The sequence below is a fragment of the Orcinus orca genome, chromosome 18, assembly GCF_937001465.1.
Source record: "Orcinus orca chromosome 18, mOrcOrc1.1, whole genome shotgun sequence".
Taxonomy (NCBI): domain Eukaryota; kingdom Metazoa; phylum Chordata; class Mammalia; order Artiodactyla; family Delphinidae; genus Orcinus; species Orcinus orca.
Genome location: NC_064576.1, coordinates 77,395,020 through 77,417,628, shown reverse-complemented (window position 1 = coordinate 77,417,628; position 22,609 = coordinate 77,395,020). Strand labels below are relative to the sequence as shown.

The 22,609-nt window shown below is 41.6% G+C and overlaps 1 protein-coding gene across 4 annotated transcripts in view; it reads right to left on the bottom strand.

The window, feature by feature from the left end:
- XPO4 (exportin 4) overlaps positions 1-19,989 on the bottom strand; it is a 103,510-nt gene extending 83,521 nt beyond the window's left edge. For 3 of the 4 annotated variants that reach the window (XM_033409356.2, XM_049701248.1, XM_049701247.1), the window contains exons 1-2: positions 19,836-19,989; positions 5,126-5,231 (exon numbers count right to left, since the gene is read on the bottom strand). In XM_033409356.2, the coding sequence (XP_033265247.1) occupies positions 5,126-5,231; positions 19,836-19,904 (175 nt within the window). In that variant the 5' untranslated portion in view covers positions 19,905-19,989. Of the gene's footprint in view, positions 1-79; positions 235-5,125; positions 5,232-19,835 lie in introns of those variants that run through there. The other variant, XM_049701246.1, reaches the window with a different exon arrangement.
- Between the last annotated feature and the right edge of the window lie 2,620 nt (positions 19,990-22,609).

Genomic DNA, 22,609 nt, shown 5'->3' with positions numbered 1-22,609 from the left:
ACAGCAGCTCACCTTCCCCTGAACATTCTGCATTTCTTAATTTTAAAGAGAACTTTCAGACAAGGAATGAGATGGTTACCTGTTCCTTTTTTATCCAGTGACCTTTGCTCTAGCACCACAAAGAGGTTAGTTCCTCTCAGAAGACACCTCAGGCAGGTGGCAGCTAATCACCGATCACAATTTTCACAAACTTTCCTCACCTCTCTTCAACTGTTACTTCCAAAGCATGAAGAACTAAAAAATAACACAGCTTTAAAAAAAATAAAATAAAAATATAAAGCAATCAGAAAATTTCCTAAGAGATTCTCACCCTGTGCAAAACAGAACTTTGTATCAGAAAAGTATCTAATAAACTAGTCTTTGAACATTACTATCTGCGAGGAGCCATGCTGTCAAAATATGTTTGTTCAGTAATTAATTAAGCTTTCAGCAGGATGGCCCATCTCCAATAGCAAGTTCAGAAATAAACACAATCATGTTCATTTTCTCAAAATGTTAAAAAAAAAAGGGGGGGGGAATCACATTTACACAAGGTGAGAAGTTCTTGTGCATTTTCTGATTGCAATACTGATCAAACTGAGTAAAATCCCAAAGCTACACTCAGAAAGATCCAGCTTTAACTAGCAAGTTACAGTATCCGAACTAAGAATTGAATCAGGAGGGGAAAAAAATAGAAAATTAACATACTGAAGAAATATTTTACATTAATTTTCTATTTTTTCTTTAATTCAGCAATACCACTACAATCAGTTTCCAAATAGCATTATCAAAAGGGAGAAACAGTCAAAATGAAGTCAAGAAAAAGCAGAAATTTTTTGAAGCTCTACAAAATAACCATCATGCGAAACCCATGCAGAGTTTGATTCAACTCCTGGGTATTTGCCAAGATCACTAGACAGGAGTGCCTGGAAGCCCGAGAAATACCTCTAGGCACAGAATAACACCTTCAAGAACTTCTCAGAAGAGTATGAAGATATAGGCAGGCACATCATTTTCTCTCCATTTCAAGCACAGATCATTTAAAAATATTACAAGTGATCTTGACACAATTTTCTATAAAAATGTGCGAGAAAAGGTATGCCTACATCAATTCCTATCACACTAGACTACAGCACGGGAGTTTTGAACATATTAAAACTAGTAAGAGGAACCAATCTGGACCTTTATTTTTTTTTAAGTTTGATTAGTCCATGCCATCTTAACATGAATTCTAATTGAGATGGTAATCAGAACTCACAAAAATTTAGAAACCTTAAAATATAATGAATAAATAAAGCAACAGCTTCCAAAAATGTAAACCTATTATAAAAAGATGTGTTTAAAGTTCCAGGAGAAAAACAAAAAGTGTTTTATTCAAAGAGGACTGGAAACAGAAACCAGTTCTATCTATTTTGCTCACTAAGGAGAAATATGGTACTGCCTCATAAAGGTAATTCAAATCATCTCTTATTATAAACCTCTTCTTGAAAGAAAATGATGGTTGTTTGCCTATCTGTACTTTCTACTGAAATCGTAAACATTTTAAGGACCTCAAATTCTTAACCATGGATTTTAACAAGGAAGCAAAATTGTAGGGACTCATAGAATTTTAGAAATAGAACTCCGAAGATCATCTAATCCGATCCCTGCACTTGACTGTGAGAGGAAACTGCAGCTCGCGTGGCTGGGTGGTGTCCTCTGGTGACACGCGCCTTGCCCTAAGCGCAGGTGCCAACTAGACAAGGCCCAGCACATACTCCTGCTTCTCGTGAGCAAGGAAACACGCTCCTGTCTAACTCCCTGTGCTTACAGCCTAGCTTTTTTCTGCCCCCTCCCCTTTTTTGCAAGGGTCAGTAGGGGTACAATTACAGAAAGTAAATCACATTCAGAAGTTTTCAAGATACCTCTTTTCCTTAGATTTCTCTGTCTGGTATCAATGAAGATCTCTAAATTACTATTCCTATAAGAAACTGTCTCTAAGAATGGAGGAATCTGAAAAAAAGCCGCCAGATTCCAAAGTTAAAAGTTTTCCTAACCTAATAAATTACACTTTCTCATAAAAACTGCCATTGGCCTTCATAGACTGCACTTAAACACAACAGAAATGTGCAGAAGATGCTCGCCGGAGCTCCGGAAGCCTGCCAGCGGAGGATGAGGACTTGACACACACAGGAGCCTTATTCTTGCTTCCTGCTGGAAAGATGCTCCAAATTGCAAGGTCCTTGTGCAGAACTCACAGTTCATCTAGAATTTCTAATACTCTTAGGGATGATTTCCCACTGACTAGGACACTGTTTAGACGACAATTTAGTTTAAGCCACTTTAGCAGGAAGCTTTCACTTCCTACCACAGTAACTCTTTAATAATAATTACGTAAATAAAATTCACACACATCTTGTCGGCCATCTGAATTCGAGCCAGGAAGACTAAAGCGAGAGTGAAGGTAAGGGCCGAGAGGAAGAGCACTGCGTTCTGGCTTCCGGCAACTACGCTCCCCTCTCCGGCCCTGGGGCTCCTGTCCAAAGCAGAGGCAACGTAAGCTGCACAGTGACACACACAAGCACACCAACAGTAATGGAATAAGTCTCAGGCTCGTTCTGTTTTGTCTCGGCTACCTCCAAGATAAGAAACGACAGAAATCCTTTTCTCCCTGAGAAAAGGGCAAAAGGAAGCTGCTAAGTTAGCTCCAGAAGTGCTGGACCGACTCCTCAAGGTCTGGGGGTATTTCTTTAACAAGAGCAGAACTCACAGGTTTTTTGAAGGAACACCTGACCCTATAAAACTAGTAAATTCCTAAGTGCCAAAGACTTCTGAGGCCAAGAGGTCTGAAAGTGCTCTTCTAACAAAATGCACAAGCATGCAACATGCACACGCACACACGCACACAAACACACAGAAAAGAGCAAAGAAATTAAAACTACAGTGAAAACAAAAGAATAAGACGAGAAAGAAATGAGATAAAATGAGAAACATAATAAAACTTAAGTTAGAAGTGGGAAGGAAGAATTTTAAGAGGCCAGAAAAGGGAAGCATCCAAGAGAAAGTCTCCCCTTCATTAGAATCTATCACCCAGACATTCTATAAAAATGACTTATAATCCCGAAATAAGAATGTGAAAATTCTGGATTGCGATCGACTGCCACGTGCATGAGAAGTCTTCTTAGAGGAATTAACCTTTCTGGGCTGGTGGCAACTGAGTAAGGAGTTAAGATTTTCTGTGAAGTTTAGATGTACACATTAATGTAACACAAGGCTTTGCAGTACATTAATGATTATGCTTATCACACATGCACCCAACCTTTTAAACAGTTAATGTCTCAAAACCCAAACTGCTTCCAATAGCGCGGCTGGAACTAGCAATACTATTCTTTAGAAATTTTTATCAGGAAAACAAAAGTATTCTAAAACAAGCTCACATCATAACAAAGCAATAGTTCTTCATAAAATATACATACTCTAAAAAGGAAAGAGTGGTATAAACAAATACACTCTAATAACATACTTATCACTTAGATCAGGTATTTCCAGCTAGCACAGAAGGACAACTGAGTCACAGTCAGTCGGAAGTCAGATGAAACACCGCTGGGACCCTGTTTATGCAGCGAGGGCACAGCCACAAGAGCCAGACTCAGATCATCTGAGGTTTTCTACATCTATTAATGCTCAGCAGTTTCAAGGCAGTAAGGATGAAGTAAGGCTCCCTTAAATTCTTAATGATGTTTAGTTTTGCTTCTTTTAATTTAACACTGAGTTATTCTCCACAAGATAACAAATTTCCTTAGTGCCAGAAGCAAATTCAACCGAGTATAAAAACAGACTACTCAAAAAAACCCAAAAAACAAAAATCCCCGCCTCATTTAGAATTAAAGGTGGTTATTAACCTGCTTCTCTAATGTAAGATCTAACTCCTGAAGGAGACAAGGCCGCCTTTACCACCGATGCTAGCTCCGTGCAGAGGACAGAGCATTTTTCAAAGGCCATCTGAAATGAACTAACGGGGCAATGACATTTACATGACTGTTCACAAAGTGCTTTCATATGTTACTACATCTGCACCTCACTACGACTTAAGACAGTCAAGTCCATTTAAGGCAAACGACATCATTATGCCCATTTCACAGATGAAAAAAGGGCCTGAGAGGTGAAGTGACTTCCTCAAGCTGCTTCCAGGCCGCAGGCACCCTGGCGCCCGGCCCTGCCCACTGAGCCCCACAGTCCTCGCCCCAGCCCTGAGCTGGAGAGCACTCTGCACACAGAGCTGGAATGGCAGGCTGTTTCCATCCAGAAACCAGAGTGCTGGTGGCTACGGATTAGTCTTCCTAAAAGCACAAGGATAAAAGGTCAGATAGTTTAGTTCCTAACACTCAACTAATCAATTCTGTGGTCATGGACAACTCAAATAGCCTTCTTTTCTAAGCCTTCAATATGGGTTACCAAAAAAGTGGCTCCAATTAAGAAAAACAGCCAACAATTATCAGATTATAAAATAACAATAACCAATGAAATCTCTCTTAACTATTATTGAAAAATACCTAAGAGGCAGAGAAAATGCCATCTCTGAATAAGTTATGACTTCTGTGATAATTTTTAAAGGAAAGAGATCACTTCCATACATATGTCAGACATAAGGTACTCACAAAACATTTTTTACAAGACTTAAAAATCAATGCTTCATTTTAGGACATACGATGAAGATCCTACACAGAACTAACCAATATTCGCTAAGCGAGCTGAGTACAAACTACATGGTTTTTAAAAAATGATGAAAAAACAACTAAAAGAAACTGTAGAAACCCCCCAAAATAATCTTAATTTTAAAACACTGGAATACGTTATAGTACATTTCCTGTAAGTGATATCATACTTGAAAACAACAGAAAAAACATTAGATTTTCCTCCCACCATTAACAGCCTTGATATTACGGTCAATAATAAAACAACTTATTGAATGTTTTATTTAAGGAAGAAAAATCCAAAGCAAAATCAGAGTTTTCTCTCTGGCTTTATGGAATATCTTTAAAGCCACTTCAGTGGAATGATTATTAATGGAAAATTATAACTGTACAAACCTGCTTATTTTTAAAGGAATTTAAAATATCTAAAGTTCAAGATAGAAAAACTAGGTATTTTTAAAGTAAACACTTACCCAAAATATGCTTGCAAACTGCAAATGGTGATTTTGATTTCCTAAATGATAAGAATATATGCTCAGCATGCTGGCGCTGCTCAGTGTTAACCATGGAAGGTGGTGCCTTGAGATTTAAAAACAAACACAAACACAGAGCACACTTGTTTAATAAGGAAGCTTGAACAATAGCAATCCTTTTACCCACAACAAGAGAAATACTTTCACTTTCAGGGGACTACGGGAGGACAAATTCTTGCTTCATTTTTCTTAAGTAACTATAGTATTTAACTTCATGATAAATATTTAAAATACAGTTTCAGGGAAAAGAAACAAATTGCTGACAAGGTTTGGATCAGAATCCTTTCAAGTTGCCTACATTTAAGAAAGATATATTTATTTAACATCTTTTTGTAATTTTTTAAAAAAACATAGCCTACTCACTGCCTTTTATTCCGAAATATACCACTCCATCTAAACTGACCAAGTTCAAATAATTTCTATTCTTCAGCCCTGGTGAAAATGAATCCAAAATTACTATAAATTGAACTTCTAAAAACAATCCTTTAAGATAGAAATATTATCAGATAATTCTACCTCTAGTTTTCTAAAATCACTATTAAACCAGAAAAATTAGGAACAGCGAAGTTTGGAGTTTACCAAACTCCTTTCTGAATAATCAATTAATCAGCCAGAAAAGCCAGCCTTCTCTCTCAACAAAAACAGCTCCTAAAAGTCTGCTCAGGTTTTTAAATTCCATTTTGTTCTAACAGTCTTTCTTCCAAAGATAATACTCTTCTGAACAGCGCTACCTAAAATATACATTCCTAAAATATACATTCAAAGGTTATCTTTGACCTTACTGAGACCCATCTGAAGAGAAGAAGAGATTGCTTATACAGCATACAGATCAAAATATCAGATTTCTCAATTTGGGAGGGGAGGGGAGGGTGAGGGGAGTTGGCAGGAAAATAAACCTTTGTTATTGTAACCAATATAAAGTGGGGAAATCATCATTTCAACTGTATTCAAAGACTCTGGAAGATGAAAAACATAACCAGGTATATTAGATTAATATTCATTACAAACTATATCAATTATGCAACATTAGTTACTCTACTTTCAGTTAAAATAGAAAAAAAAGAAGTAAATCCAAGAAAAATTCACTTTGATTCTCTTGCCTAAAGGAATTCTTATAATTAGCTAAAGCCAGTTCAGACTACTATTCCTAATGATATAGCACCCTCTACAGCTCTCTAGATAAAAATGAAAATATTTCCATTAAAGAACTACGTTAAATAGATAACAAGGATACACTGTACAGCACAGGGAATTACGGCCATTATCTTGTAATAACCTATAATGGAATATAATCTACAAAAATACTGAGTATGGGGGCTTCCCTGCTGGTGCAGTGGTTAAGAATCCACCTGCCAATGCAGGGGACACAGGTTTGATCCCTGGTCCGGAAAGATCCCACATGCCGCGAAGCAACTAAGCCCATGTGTCACAACTACTGAAGCCTGCGCGCCTAGAGCCCGTGCTCTGCAACAAGAGAAGCCACACCGCAATGAGAAGCCCGCGCACTACAACGAAGAGTAGCCCCCGCTCTCTGCAACTAGAGAAAGCCCGCGAGCAGCAACGAAGACCCAATGCAGCCAAAATTAAATAAAATAAATAATTTATTAAAAAGATAAATAAGAAATGATAAAATCACCTAGAAAAGTAATACAATAACAAAATAAATCAGCACTATTACATTATCCTCAACTTTTTTACTACGTTGCTCAGAGTATAACATGATGTTTCAGCAAGGTATAAATGAAATCTGGGAACACCATCTTTGTAGTCTTTTTTTTTTTTAAGGTTTCATTGAAGAGTGTTGGGAATTGAGAATTTTCTACCCATAATGACAAAGAGAAAAAAACTGATAAGGAGAGGCATTTCACAATTAAGAGATAAGTCAGAAGCTGAATGCAAAAAGACATACAGCAGCACACTAAACCTGCACTGTCCGAAACAGCAGCCACTAGCCACATTTGTTAAAATTAAATTAAACAAAAAAAAATTCAGTTCCTTGGCTGCACTGGCCACATTTCAAGTGCTTAATAGCACTCGTGTCTGGTGGCTACCACACTGGACAACACAGATTCAGAACGTTCCTATCACTGCAGAAAGTTTTAACAGACAAACTCCATTAACGATGATAAAACTAATCATATAAGTGTAACCTCAGAACTTGAGTCTTGAGATACTGATATTCTAGATCAGTGGTTTTCAACTGAGGCAACTTTGTCCCACAAGGGACATCTAGCAATGTCTGGAGACATTTCTGGTTGCCACACTGGGGAGTGCTATTGGCAACTAGTGTATAAAGGGCAGGGACGCTGCTAAACATCCTACAATGCACAACCCAGCCCAAAACACCAACAGTGACAAAGCTGAGAAACCCTGCCCTAGGTGAATTTTCTCAAACTCAAGAATCAGTGAATGAACAATATACTTCCAAGGACAAAAAGGAAACATGCTATTCTCATCCAGTCAGTCATTACGCTAGAATTACTTTATTACCCAATATTCTGTGACAATAACTGGAACCAACTTGTTTTGCTAAAAGGATATGACAGTATTTTTTACCCTCTTACGATATCTGTGTAAAAAGTTTGCTTGATACAGTTCATTAAAGGATAAATGCTAAAGGCAGGTGTGTATACAAAGATAATAAAAAAAGTAATTGTCTTGCTCATTCTAACTGGTGTCTATAAATCTAAAAATAAAAATGACTCACAATTAGGAAGCAAAAAATATGGTCATCTTCTGCTCATCAATATTATATGCCATTGGGACCTCCCTGGTGGCGCAGTGGTTAAGAATCCGCCTACCAATGCAGGGAACATGGGTTCGAGCCCTGGTCCGGGAAGATCCCACATGCCACGGAGCAACAGAGCCCGTGCACCACAACTACTCAGCCTACGCTCTAGAGCCCGCGAGCCACAACTACTGAGCCCACGTGCCACAACTACAGAGCCCACGCGCCTAGAGCCCGTGCTCCCCAACAAGAGAAGGCACTGCAACGAGAAGCCCGCGCACCGCAACAAAGAGCAGCCCCCACTTGCTGCAACTAGAGAAAGCCCACGCGCAGCAATGAAGACCCAACACAGACATACATACGTACATATATACATAAATAAATAAAATATTAAATGCCATCAATGTTTTCAAAAGTATTGTTTTGATGATTCTAAAGCAGGAAAAAGAATCAGAATAATAAGCAAAAATGTATTAAAGATTCATCTGATGTCTAGAATCAGTACTACATTTTGAGGGTGAGAATGTAACAACCAGGAGTAGAGACAGGACCCATGAGGAGTATTTGAAACCTGGACTCAATATTTACAGAGCAGAAGATGAACGCAAAGAGATACAGTCACACTCCAGACTCGCGCAGCCCAATATGGCAGTCCCTACCCCCACTGACTATGTAAATTAATTAAAGTAAAAAATTCAGTTCCTCCTCTGCACAAGGCACGTTTCAAGAGCTCAACACCCACATGTGGCTACTGGCCACCACACTGGAGAGTGCAGATATAGAAGACGCTACTCTTGAAGAAATTTAATTAATTCAACAAATATTTACAGAGTGCTTACTATAAGGTTACCTAGATTCATATGATTTGATGCGATGTTATGTGATAGATTAATGTACAAAATAACTGCTATCACTTATAGAGCACTTATTATGTATGAGGCACTATTCTAAACACTTTCCTTTTAATGTAAATGAAATCATTTAATCTACACATTAACTCCCTGGAAATAATTATTTTCCTAGTTTAGAGAAGAAGAAACAGATGCATAGAGGTTAAGTGACTTGCCAAATGTCACACAGCTAGTCACGGGGTGGAGTCAAGAGGAATGCAAACAGTCTGGCTCCAAATTCTCTATGTTCTACTGCTGCTCAATTCCTAAATGTCAACACTGCTCCATGTGTGCTGCCTAGTCTAGCAATAGGGTGATTTTTCTAACATCTTATCTGATTAGGTCACTATCATACTACTGTTGTTTTCTAATTAGTTCTCTAATTCCTGCCACAAATCCACAAAATATAGATAGACCAGCAAGATTGGGGTCAAATAATTTTATATTAAAACATGGATATATTATGGACTAGAATAAAATTTCTATTAACCTTTTCTGAAATATTTTATTTATTTGGCTGTGCCAGGTCTTAGTTGCATAGTTGCAGCACGTGGGATCTAGTTCCCTGACTATGGATCGAACCCGGGCCCCCTGCATTGGGAGCGTGGTGTCTTAACCACTGGACCATCAGGGAAGTCCCTCTATTAACTTTTTAAGATAAAAATTGAGAAATTTTAGCTTATACAAGCTGTTTTGGTGTACTCCCTAGCTCCCGCCAAATATATATTCACTCTCTTTTTACCATAAGAGTCACCTTAGCAGTAAAACAAATTTTAAGAATATTAATATATTCCCTTCCACCCTGGCTTTGTTCAGTCTCATCATCTCTTTGCAGAACAACTTAACAGCCTCCTAACTGGTCTTCCACCTCACAAATTGCTTCCCTCAGATGAGATTTTCACACTGCTGTCAGAGTGAAACCACAGAACTGACATGTCACACTACAGGGTGAGTCCAAGCTAATTATTGTGCAAATAAGACCTTACATAGCCCAGCCCCTGCCTATTTCTCTAGGCTCATCTCCCTTCCCCCTTTATTCATTTCTTTCATTCAACAAATATTACCAAGCAACTATTATGTGCAAACAAGGTCCCTAAACTAACACATATTAGCATCTAGCTAGGGAGACCAACATTCATTAATTAACCACACAAATAAATGTAAAATTCCAGATGGGGCAGGTGTTATCTAAGTATAGGACAGGTGAGTCTCACCTTTCTGAGAAGCTAAGGCAGGCTTTCCTGAGAAAGCGACTATGGGGAGACCTGAAGGATCAGGTGAGAGAGAGGAAGAGCGTTTTAGGCAGAGGGAACAGTGTATGAAAGGTTCTGTGACAGGACCAAGGACAGGAGAGGGAAGGATGGAGAAAGAACTAGTGTGGCTGATGCAGAAAAAAAGATGGGAGAAGGGTCTTCAGAAGCTGGAAATACGGGCTTCCCTGGTGGCGCAGTGGTTGAGAATCTGCCTGCCAATGCAGGGGTCACAGGTTCCATCCCTGCTCCGGGAAGATCCCACATGCCACAGAGCAACTAAGCCCGTGTGCCACAACTACTGAGCCTGCGCTCTAGAGCCCTCAAGCCACAACTACTGAGCCCGCACTCCTAGAGCCCGTGCCCCGCAACAAGAGAAGCCACCGCAATGAGAAGCCCGCGCGCTGCAACGAAGAGTAGCCCCCGCTCGCCGCAACTGGAGAAAACCCGCGCACAGCAGCAAAGACCCAACACAGCCAAAACTAAATAAATTAAATAAATTAAAAAAAAAAAAAAAGGAAGAAGCTGGAAAGATAAAAACTTATCCAAAGCCTCACAAAGGGAAAGCAGTAATAAAACTTCAGTTCAAACCTGGGTAATCTGTCTCTGGAACCCTTCCCTTATAGCATATTTCCATCCACAAATTACGATCAAATGTCCACTATGTGCCAGGCAATGTGCTAGATGCTTCAGACACAACAGTGAGTCACTGATAAACAAAAACAAACAGAATCCATGTTCCCAAGGAGCTTACAATCCAGCAGAGAAGTCAATCATATAATCAAATAAGCAGCACAAAACTGTGGATGCCATCAATGTTACTAAAGCAAATGGCGCCATGGGAAGAGAATTTAACCTAGTTCAGAGCGGTCAGACTTTCCTGTCAAAGCAAACACCTACACTGAGATCTGAAAAATTAAATGTCAACTAGGCAAAAGAGGGAGAAGGGTGTTCTAAGCCGAGGGAATCCATGCGTGTAAGGTTCAGGAAGGAGAGAGCAGATCCAACGTGTGGACGGATGCCCAGTCTGCGCAGCCCAAGGCCAGCTTCCTCAATGTGTGACCAGGGCAGTAGCATGGGGCCCAACTCTCCACAGGGCCCCATGCTTAATGCAATACTCTGCGTTCACCATCCTGAAATTCTTAATCATTTTATCTCTGAACCTGTGTTTTGTAAGCGAAGCCCAATGGGACAATGGAGCGTGCATGGGAGTAGTGAGGACAGGATGGTGGCCAGGCACACATGCACGTGTCTCAAGGCAGCCTGGGGCACCGGGTCAAGGTGGCTAGGGTGGGAGCTGGGCCCAAGCAGGCAGCAGCACCCGGACCCATGGCGAGGCCAGCTTGCATCTCCCTCCCCAGAGCCCGTCCCTGAGGCACCTGCACAGACATTAACTCTCCAGCCTGAGCACTGTGACAGGAAGTCAGTAAACTTTCTCAGTAAACTGCAAAACAAAAATGTACACACGGACACCACAATAAAGCATTTCAGGGAGTTATCAGAATTTTTCATAAAGTTTGATTCTTCTCTCTGGAGACTTCCCTAGTGGCGCAGTGGTTAAGACTCTGCTCCCAATTCAGGGGGCCCGGGTTCAACCCCTAGTCAGGGAACTAGATCTCACATGCCACAACTAAGGAGCTGGCAAGATGCAACTAAGGAGCCCACCTGCCGCAACTAAGACCCAGTGCAACCAAATAATAAACAAATATTTTTTAAAAAGAATCTCTGATTTTCAAACTGCTACAGCAAAGCAAACATCTACAGGTTTAGAAATAGAAATTAAATTCAGAGATTGTCACACTCAATGGAGAAGAATGCTATTTTAACATAAAGCTCTGTATGAACCATTTATTAATGAGGAAGACAATTTTACTTTTTTCCTACAATTGAAGATACAACCACAGGATACATAAATGGGCGTTTTTAATTACATACAAACCATTAAGCTACTTGTGGTTTCTTGTATAACCTCTGCAAGTAACAATAACTGTCACAGGAACATTAAAATATTCATAAATTTACACCTAAAATTAAATTCAAACTCACATGAAACTGATTTATGTGAAGAGTTCAATCTTTTTAGAAAAAATGTTCTGCAAGGATCATGAGCTGTAAATGTACTACAATTTACACTTGTAAATAATTATCATCTTCCCTCTGAATCCACAGGTTCCACATCTCAGGATTCAACCAACTACAGATCGAAAATATTTGGGGAAAAAATTCCAGAAAGTTCCAAAAAGCAAAACTTAAATTTGGGACTTCCCTCGAGGTCCAGTGGTTAAGATTCCACACTTCCACTGCAGGGGGCACGGGTCTGATCCCTGGTCAGGGAACTAAGACCCCGCATGCCATGCGGCACAGCCAAAAAATTAAAAAACAAACAAAAAAAACTATCACATATTAGACCCACATTTCTTGAAAGTTCCATAATATTCCACTATACAGAGTACCACGGTTTATTTACCACAATTTCTTCCAAGTAGACATGCACACTGTTTCAGTTCTTTGCTACAGCAAGGTATATAGACACTACAGTAAGTGCTTTTCCCACATGCAAGTATTTCGGGAGGCTGAATGAAGGGGCAGAAGTGGAACAGCTGGGTCAGAGGGCATGCAGACTTTCAAGGCTCCTGTAACACACCTCCAGACCATCTCCCAAACGTGCAGCCTGCTATGCGTCCACACACGCTGTCCATCTCCATACATCCACAGCCTGAAATATCGTCTCAATCACAGGTCTGTTTCTGCACTATTCTATTCCAACTTCCCATTCTTTTTCCACGCCAGCACCACAACCCTGCAATTACTGTAGCTTCTGAATACATTTCAATAACTGGTACAAACTCCCCCAAACCCTCCTTTCTTCTTTTTCTTAACGTTTTTTGTTACTGTCATGCAATATTCTTCCAGATAATATATATTTTTTAATTAATCAGTCAAGATTTTCTCCCACCTCAAAAAAGGGTGAGGAGGGAAGAGGGATTTTTACTGATATTACATTCAGTATATAGACTAATGAGGAAGGAACTGCCACCTTAACCAGATTAACTCTTTGAATTGAGGAACACAACCTTCATTTAATTCAGATCTTCTTTTACATTCTTCAAATAAGCTGTCTAGTTTTTGTCACAAAAATGTTGTATATTTCTTATTAAATAGTGTCCTACAGTTTATTCCTCCAGTTTTTATTCTTAACAGAATGAGATTTTTTTCCATTTTTAGGCTGACCATTGTTGGTATAAAGGAAATCTTACAATTGGTTTATTTGCCTTATATCTGGCCACCTTACCAAACAACTATTGGTTCTAGTAATAGTTTTTTAGTTAATTTCCTTGGATTTCTTCTTTCTGAATATCACCTGCAAATTATGATCTTTTTACTTTTCTTTCCGATATTTACTTATTTGGCTGCACTGGGTCTTCGTTGCAGCATGCAGATCTTTAGTTGCGGTAGGCAGAATCTTTTTTTTTCTTTTTTGTAGTTGCAGCATGCAGGATCTTTAGTTACGGCGTGTGAACTCTTAGTTGCAACATGTGGGATCTAGTTCCCTGAAGAGGGATCGAACCCCGGGCCCCTGCATTGGGAGCACAGCGTCTTAGCCACTGGACCACCAGGGAAGTCCCTTATTTCTTTTTCTTATCTTACTGTATCAGCTAGGCCCTCCCCTTCAGAAAGTGCTGAATAATAGTTTTATTAGAACTCCCTATTTTACTCATAAGACTATCTCCATTTACTGGTGGTTTCAAATAATTATTTTTATCATAGATTTATCATTTCCTAATTTATTGAATTTTTAATCATAAAATGCTGTTAAATTTTATCAGCTGCCTTTTAGGTTATCTATGGATGATTTCAAATGTCTTTCACATTTCTTCTTTGGATCACTGGTTATGTTGCAGTTAGCTGAGTTTGACACAAATCCAACTGCAAAATACAAATTTAATTAAACTGAATTTTAAATAAAAATTTCCCGTTACCTAGTTTTTTGAGAAAAAGAACTGTTAGTGCCAGTCTAATATCTAGCGCCACAGCAGAGATGAAAAGACAAGGTTGAAATAAATAAAAATGCTTACACGATACAATGAATCTTTTCAATATGAAAAGTAAATGCTATAAGCAAAATTATTAATTTTATGACGTGCACTATTGATCGCACGCACACACACACACAAAAAGCATTATACCTTATACATAGAAGGGGCTCAGGAAACACTAAATAAATGCTCAACTATTCCCCAAACACACTGCACGTGGTTCTCTCAGGCCTTTACACAAATATATCCCTCTACCTGGGACACCCCTATCCAACTGGAGAACTCCAATTTGTCCTTCATGTCTCCGCTTAAGGATCATCTAGGTTTTGAGAAGCCCTCTCTAGGTCCCATCTCAGCCTCAGATAGACGTCCCTCCTCTGTACTCTCACAGAGCAGCAGCATATGCTCCTATTATAACATCACCTAATACTCGCTAATAGTTTTGCCTTTCTTCCCCATTAGACTTTTGTTCTCCTTGAAAACAAGGCCTGTTTCTCCTGTCTCCTCAGCATACGTAGCATCGTGCCCAGCACACGTGTACTGAAGAAATGCTGCAGAATAAGTAAATCAAACAAGATGGTAAGGATTTTTCTACAGCACTACATTTTTGCAGATGCTTTTAAAATGTTAACCAAATTCCAAAATAAAAGCCATGAAAACCAATCATGAATCTCTCTCATTAAAGTTGCATTTAGATTTATTAAAATCCATTCCAGCTTTAAAACAAATATATGAAATTACTTTCCTATAAAGTATCAATTAACATATGTGCTCTGCATTATTTTATATTGTCACTGCACACACTTGTTATGGACAACCCTTTATCCAAGGGAGCCAGGGGAGCAAAACCAAGGAAATTTAAGACAATAAATAAATCACTCTTTGGATTTATGGTTCAAACAAATGCAATATTAATAACAAAAGAATACTAGGTTTCTCCATTATGGTGTCTGTAAAATCCTAACACATCCTTTATTTTATATCTATTCACATAAAGGAGAAAATGGAAATAAACTTCTTTAAAATTCATCCACAATGAAGTCAACAAAGAAAAGTGCAGGAAGATATGGATCACACCATCTCATTTATGTAAAAAAATACATTAGGGACTTCCCTGGTGGCGCAGTGGTTAAGAATCCGCCTGCCACTGCAGGGGACACCTGTTCGAGTCCTGGTCTGGGAAGATCCCACATGCCACAGAGCAACTAAGCCCGTGCACCACAACTACTGAGCCTGCGCTCTAGAGCCCGCAAGCCACAACTACTGAGCCCGTGTACCACAACTACTGAAGCCCACGCGCCTAAAGCCCATGCTCCACAACAAGAGAAGCCGCCGCAATGAGAAGCTCTCACACTGCAAGGAAGAGTGGCCCCTGCTCGCCCCAACTACAGAAAAGCCCGCGCACAGCAATGAGGACCCAATGCAGCCAAAAATAAATAAATAAATTGATTGATTGTTTTAAAAAAGGACATATGTGTGCTCTTATATGCTCAGAGATCTTCAAGATGGATACTCAAGGAACAGTGACCTCTGAAGAGAGGAGATGGGGGCTTAGGGAGCCTTTACTTTCCCCATATACCTTTCTGCACAGCTTGAATTTCTTACTATTCAGAAAGGCATTGATAAGATTTTTTTAAATCAAGGATAATATTTACAGTGTATCATTTATACAGAAAGCACTACATAATGTATATTGTAAAAGCATAGGAAATAAGGTCACAGTATATTCAAACTTAATACAGATTGCTTAGGAAAGGGGACTGAGAGTGGGGAAAGGAGGGAACACTTGTTATTCTGTACATTGTGTGTTGTTGATGTACTTTAAAATAACATGTTCCAGTATTACTGTCATAATTTGTAAATGACATAAAATGTATCAGCAACACCAAATTCTCAGGTCTGTAACTGTAACCTGCTGTAAGTTCTTACAGTCACTCTCACTGCTGAGAATGTCAGCACAGAAGTGTGGTCCACTTTACTTACTCTGTATGTATGTAATATCCTCTCAAAAACGCATGGTTAGGTATCTTAAGCAGAAGCCAACAACTGGAATCTTTTTGGAACAGAAAATTTCAAGACCTATTTAAACAACGCTCCATTTGCACACTGTTTTCAGAATAGATGGCGTCACGTGCATACTGTTACTAATTTACAAAAGCCCTTCCTCATTCTAGTTTGTTCACCTTCAAATTTATTTTCCAGCAAGTAACCTCACTGTCTTGAATCAGAAGACTAAGCAGTATTCACAAACATGTACAGAAAATACTCCCTATTACTACTTTGGGGGTGGGGGGCGGGGAATCAGGCTTTATGTTGAGACCTACATCTCTAAATCCCATAAACATCTTTTTTACTCTGAAGGTCTAATATACTACTTTATTGGCAGCTTATCCAATAACCTAAAGAGGAAAGAATATAGGTGTTCACAGTGAAGCAACTGCAATAACCAAAAACACATTTTGAAATTTCCCATCAAGCAATAATATTTAACATTTATAGTATTATAATATGTTGACTTTGAGAAGTAACATGGTTGAGTAAGTAAATTTTAAAAGAGTTCTGAAATGGGAGTCTGGTGATCTAGGTTCTGGATCACTCTTATCACAAATTTGTTCTGTGACCTACCTTTGGCAAGTCACTTCTACCTCTTTGAACCTCAGTTTCCCCATCCATAGAATGGAAGGCAAAACACTTAAACTAGATTTTTTTTTCAGGGTCTCTATTTCCTGAGAGAGGCTGATAAAAGCTATAAACCCTATTACCAAAAATGTTATGTCTGCACCCAAAAATTTACTTACAATTTCCTTCTAATACCCATCGTGAACTCCCTAAGACCTCTGCATGAAAAGATCTCCTGAGATTGTTTTACACACTAAAACTCCAAGCTGATTTTCATGAAAGAAATATATGGACTACCAAATGGAAAAATTAAGCAAAAATAATCGTGAAAGACATCACTAATTACTTTGAATCCCAAAACATAGTAACAGCTAAAATACACAGCAGTTTTCTACAAACAAGATTTCCTCAAGGACTTCCCTGGCTGTCCAGTGGTTAGGATTCCACGCTTCCACCGCAGGGGGCACGGGTTTGATCCCTGGCCGGGGAACTAGGGCCTCACAAGCCGCGTGGCGTGGCCAAAAAAAAAAAGAGAGAGAAAAAAATTTCCTTAGAGGGATATCCATCCGACCCACAGACCCGATAAATGCTACGATCACCTGTTCTTTTTTTTTTTAATCTTCTAATGCTAAGTAACTGAAGGAGATTTGACAATCTTAGCTATCCCCAAATTAATGAATCTACCTGCTTTCTAGTCCCACTACCCCACAGGCCAAGAACCACAGGCTGATAACAGACAAAGCTGAGCTGGAGTCCCCACTCTGCTACTTGCCTTGAAAATCCGGGTAAATTACTTAGCATCTACACGTTTCAGTCCCTTAGTCCAGAAAATGGAAATGAAAGTAATAACTACCATAGTCACTGATGATTAAATACGGTAATATATGCAAAGTGCTTGCATAGTGCCTCACACACAGTAAGCACCCGATAAAATGTGAGCTATTATTGTTAATTATAATAAAATGGAATGCAGCTTTCATACTGAGAAATCATGCAGTAAGCGCTACTCGTCCACATTTTTAAATAGTAAGTGGACACTTCCAAAAAGGAATTTCCTTTTTTTTTTTTTCCAGCCGTGCTTCGAGGCTTGTGGGATCCTAGTTCCCTGACCAGGGATGGAACTCGGGCCCCCTGCAGTGGAAGCATGGAGTCCTAACCAATGGACCGCCAGGGAATTCCCAGGAATTTCCTATTTTTAATAACATTTTTTCCAATACTCTTATGGAAAGATTTAAAAGTACGTAAATGGATACGTATACAACACATATGAGAGGTGGTAAGGTAGAGTAGAAAGAGAGCGAGTATTAGAGCCAGACAGATGCGAGTTCTAGACCTAATTCAGCCACTTAGTAATTACATAACCTGGGCCACCTTAAGCTCTCTCTCAACCTTGTAAGGCGGCTGCAAGGATTAACAAAGTGTGTAAAGCATCAAGCACAGCATCTGGCAGGCAATGTGCACTCAATTAACAGTATTTATTCCGATTCTTCTCAGCTACTCCCTTATAGGTGATAAAACTAGCTTTGCCAGGGAAGACAGAAGGTCCTAGCAAGCACAAATGCTAATTCATACTCAGGCCAGGGGGCTTCCCTGGTGGCGTAGTGGTTGAGGGTCCACCTGCCGATGCAGGGGACGCGGGTTCGTGCCCCAGTCCGGGAAGATCCCACATGCCGCGGAGTGGCTGGGCCCGTGAGCCAAGGCCGCTGGGCCTGCGCGTCCGGAGCCTGTGCTCAGCAACGGGAGAGGCCACAACAGTGAGGCCCGCGTACCGCAAAAAAAAATAAATAAATACTCAGGCCAATGATGAAGGGCACATTTTTACCTTTTCGACCTTAGAACTAAAGCAGTGTTTTGGGGGTCACATACTCCTTCCAAAGTCTAATGAAAATGGGGCCTCTAGCTCCTGGAAATTTTTCAGATATTTCAGGAAACGCTGTAAGTCAGAGATTTTAAGAACTTTGTATTTAGGGGGAATCGTAGCTAGTTTTTTCTGGACTTAACTTGGAAGAGTCTGAAAACGTTCTCTAAGTCAGTTTTTGTGACAAAACGATGCACCTAACTTCGCTCATAATGCAGCAAGTAAATCCTGCTTTTAATTAGGCTTCTCAGTTTCATGAGCTAAATTTCATGAGCTACCTGGTGTTGTGTGTGAAAACAAAACTTGAGAAAAGGAACTACAAACTATGCTGGAATTAGTTCAAATATTTTAAACTATGATGCTTGAACACATAACCCAAACACCGAGCCAAAAGGGGAAAAAAGGTGCAAAAAGGTAACGAAGCTGGCTACATTCAATTCTTAGAAAGGCTGCGTCAATTCAAGAAATCAAATAAGCCTCTAGCTTCCAAAGAGATCTACAAGCACGGAAATCATGATTTACAAAAAACAAAACTGAGCCAGCAAATACAGTTTACTGAGTAACTAAATATGGTTTATCCTTACTTCTACTCCCTGCGTGGAAGGCTTCAACTCCTCGAGTAGGTAAATAACCTACTCACTAAATTGCTCTGTTCACTGTACTGTAAGGGGAAGAAAGAAGTCAACGAGGACCGTAGACCCAACTCTTCTCAACGCGCGACCCGCACAGAGCTCAGTACTAGACAAAGTTTTGCCCCAATGACCTTGGTCCCTAAGATTCCCCTCCCTCCCGCCCGCCCGCCGGTCCTTCCACGTGCGGCCGACTGCGGTTGCCCAACCGTGGCTGCAGGCCGGAGAAAGCACTCGCGGACCCGAAGGCACGAGGGGAACGAGCGCTGCTAACAGCACCGGGGCCGGGCCAGCCCTCGGCCAGCACCCACCCCCCAGCGGCGCGCACAAGCCCCCGACCTCGCACCCGCCTCTCCCCGACCCCGCGCGGGAGGGCTGGGGCGTAAGAAGCCCTTTTCCTTCGGCTCCCCACTCCGCTGCGCGGCGGGGGCGCCCGACACCCAGCGAAGGGACAGTCCGGCCAGGGGCACGGAGGCAGGCGCACAGCCGGAGGGAGAGTCCTGCGCCACGCCAGCCGCCCCCTCCAGCCCCGGGCTCACGGGAGGCCGCGGCCGGCCGCCAGCCCGGCGGGCGCCAAGGCCGAGCGCAGCAGGGCCGCCGGAGGCAGCAGACGCGGGGCGCGGGGACGCGGCCACTCACCATCAGAACTTTGGCCGCGTTCTCCAGCTGAGCGATCACTTCTGGGGGCCCCAGCGCCGCCGCCATCATGGTCTCTCTTCAATGACGCGCCATGCGCTGCATTCTGGGAGCGGGCGCCCGGCCGGCCAATCGCGCGGCGCCCCGGGCTCGCGCGCTCCCGCCGGAGCCGTCGCCGCCGCCGACGTCGACGCGGGGTCGCGGGGTTAGGGCTGCGGGCGCGCGACGGGGTGCTCCCCTGCCCTGGGCCGGTCCCAGCCTGCCCGCCTGCCGCCCGCCACCCGCCGCCCGACCCGGGGGCGCCTCCGGCCCGAACGTGTCCTCTGCGGCCGCGTTCCATCCGGGGCAGGGCGGCCTGCGGGACTAGAAGTGCCTGCGACCCCGCGGAGCGCGCGTCCTCCCCGCTCGCGTCCCCCCCCTCACACAGCCCCGAGCTGCGGGCACCGGACGGGGACGAGACCGGAGCCCCCTCGGCGGGCAGCCTAGCTTCCGGAGTCGGTGGAGCGCGCCGCCCCCGCTGTGCCGTGTGGGGACCTCGCAGCAGCGATGTTCGGTGTGGAGCCTGGAGGGAAGGTCCGTTAGGGGACCTCGGAACCCACTCTTCCTCCCCTCACTGTTTCAGCGGTCACACCAGCTCCAACTGCTGGAAACCTTGTTCTGTTCTGAGCTGACACCTACTTACGCGTAGGTTTCTAGCTCTTGGTGCTGTTCTGCTTCTTGGGGCTGCACAGAAAGTCACGTTCATTTCAGTGTTCGTTAAGTTTCCTCTGTTAACGTCTTCCTTTATCTCTTCTTTCAGTGGTAAATAAGCCATACTTTGGGGTTTTCCCTTTTTTATGTCCCTGCAACAGAATTGCATTATTAGCTCCATTGAAAAACGGGTTTCTTATATTGGGCATCTCTACAACTTGAAGTTGAGGAAGTGAATTAACAAGGCTTTTATTGCTTGAGAAACGAAGTACCTTTTATTTCGTTACAAAAGGGCAAAGTGAGTGCAGTGAATGGCCTTTTTTACTTTAAGAATTGTGTGAAACTAGGTGGTTAACATGTAGTAGGCATTCAATAAATACTTCACTAAGTACAGGCGTCTGGACTTAACGATTTTTCGACTTCTTGATGGTGTGAAAGCGTTACACATTCATTGGAAGCCGTGCTTCGATTTTTGATCTCTTCCGGGGCTGCGATGTGCGGTCCCGATGCGCTGTCCGATATACCCTCGTGGGGCACAGCGCCCAGTCAGCCGCACAATCACGAGGGTGAACCACTGGTACCGTTAAGACCATTCTGGTTTTTACTTTCAGTACGGTGTTCAACAAACTACATGAGACAGTCAACACTTTATTCTAAAACAGGCTCTGTGTCAGATGATTTTGCCCAACTGTAGGCTAATATTAAGTGTTCTAACCACGTTTAAGGCAGGGGAGGCTAAGCTGTGATGTTTGGTAGGTTCGATGTATTAGAAGCATTTTCACCTTAGGATGTTTTCAACTTACGATGGGTTTATTGGGACATAATCCCATCCTAAGTCAAGGAAGATCTTTATAAAGCAACCTACAAAAAGATTACAAAATGTCTCTACCCACTACAAATAGTAATTACGGCAGTTCCATGATATATCTGCAAAAGTGTAGACAAATGAGTATTTTGTGACATTAAATGTTTGAGGCTTATGATGCTTCAGATTGGGCCCTGTGTTCCAAAGCATTTGTTTTGTGCAATTACATAAGAACTTTACATCTAGACACTCTTTAAGAAAGAGGAAGAAGGAAAAGTATTAAATGTGAGAATGAGTATGCTTCTTATCAAATTAGCATTTTGAAGTTACATCTCCCATAATGGAGCCATGAATTTTAGGGCAGAGTTGTAGAATTTCACTGTTGGAGGATTCTAGAATTTGCCCACTAATTTAACCTCCCCTCCAATGCCTGACTCTTGTTATTTCTTGGTTTACTATGCAACAGTAGCGCTCTCCTGGGGGTGCGGGACGGGGTAAGGAGTAGTAGTCCGGCCTAGCCACAGGCTCTTCATATCCTGAAGTAGAAGGGAAGAAAGTTGCGCAAATTCCAATAATTTCTCACTAGACACAAAAGAGAAATATTTATGGCCTAAGAATCTGCTCGAAGTGTTCCTGGAATCAAAAACATTTCACAGATATTACCTCCCCTGTACTTTTAGAGTATGCCTTTAACACCTATGATGTCATGGGGTGCAAAATTATTCCTACTTATTCTTAAAGAAAAGTGATTAGTTGAGTATATTATATATTTCTCCTTGGAAACAGGTTTGGTTTGGGTTTGTTTGTTTTTGTCAAGTCATAAACATCTTGTCAACATAAACATATTGATGAAATACCTTAGAGCAGCAGTTCTTAAAGTGTGGCCTGGGGACACTTGTTAAGTCCCAGAATACCTAGTAGGTCCCTAAGATCCTATCAGAGGGTCTTGGGTCAAAAGAATTTTCATATGGCTATCATCCTATCAGTAATTACTTTAAATTGACATAGACAAATCAAAAGACATAGACTGGGGGCTTCCCTGGTGGCGCAGTGGTTAAGAATCTGCCCGCCAGTGCAGGGGACAGGGGTTCAAGCCCTGGTCCGGGAAGATCCCACATGCCGCAGAGCAACTAAGCCCATGCACTACAACTACTGAGCCTGCGCTCTAGAGCCCACGAGCCACAGCTACTGAGCCCGCGTGCCACACTGCTGAGGCCTGCGCGGCTAGAGCCCGTGCTCCACAACAGGAGAGGTCACTGCAATGAGAAGCCCACGCACCACA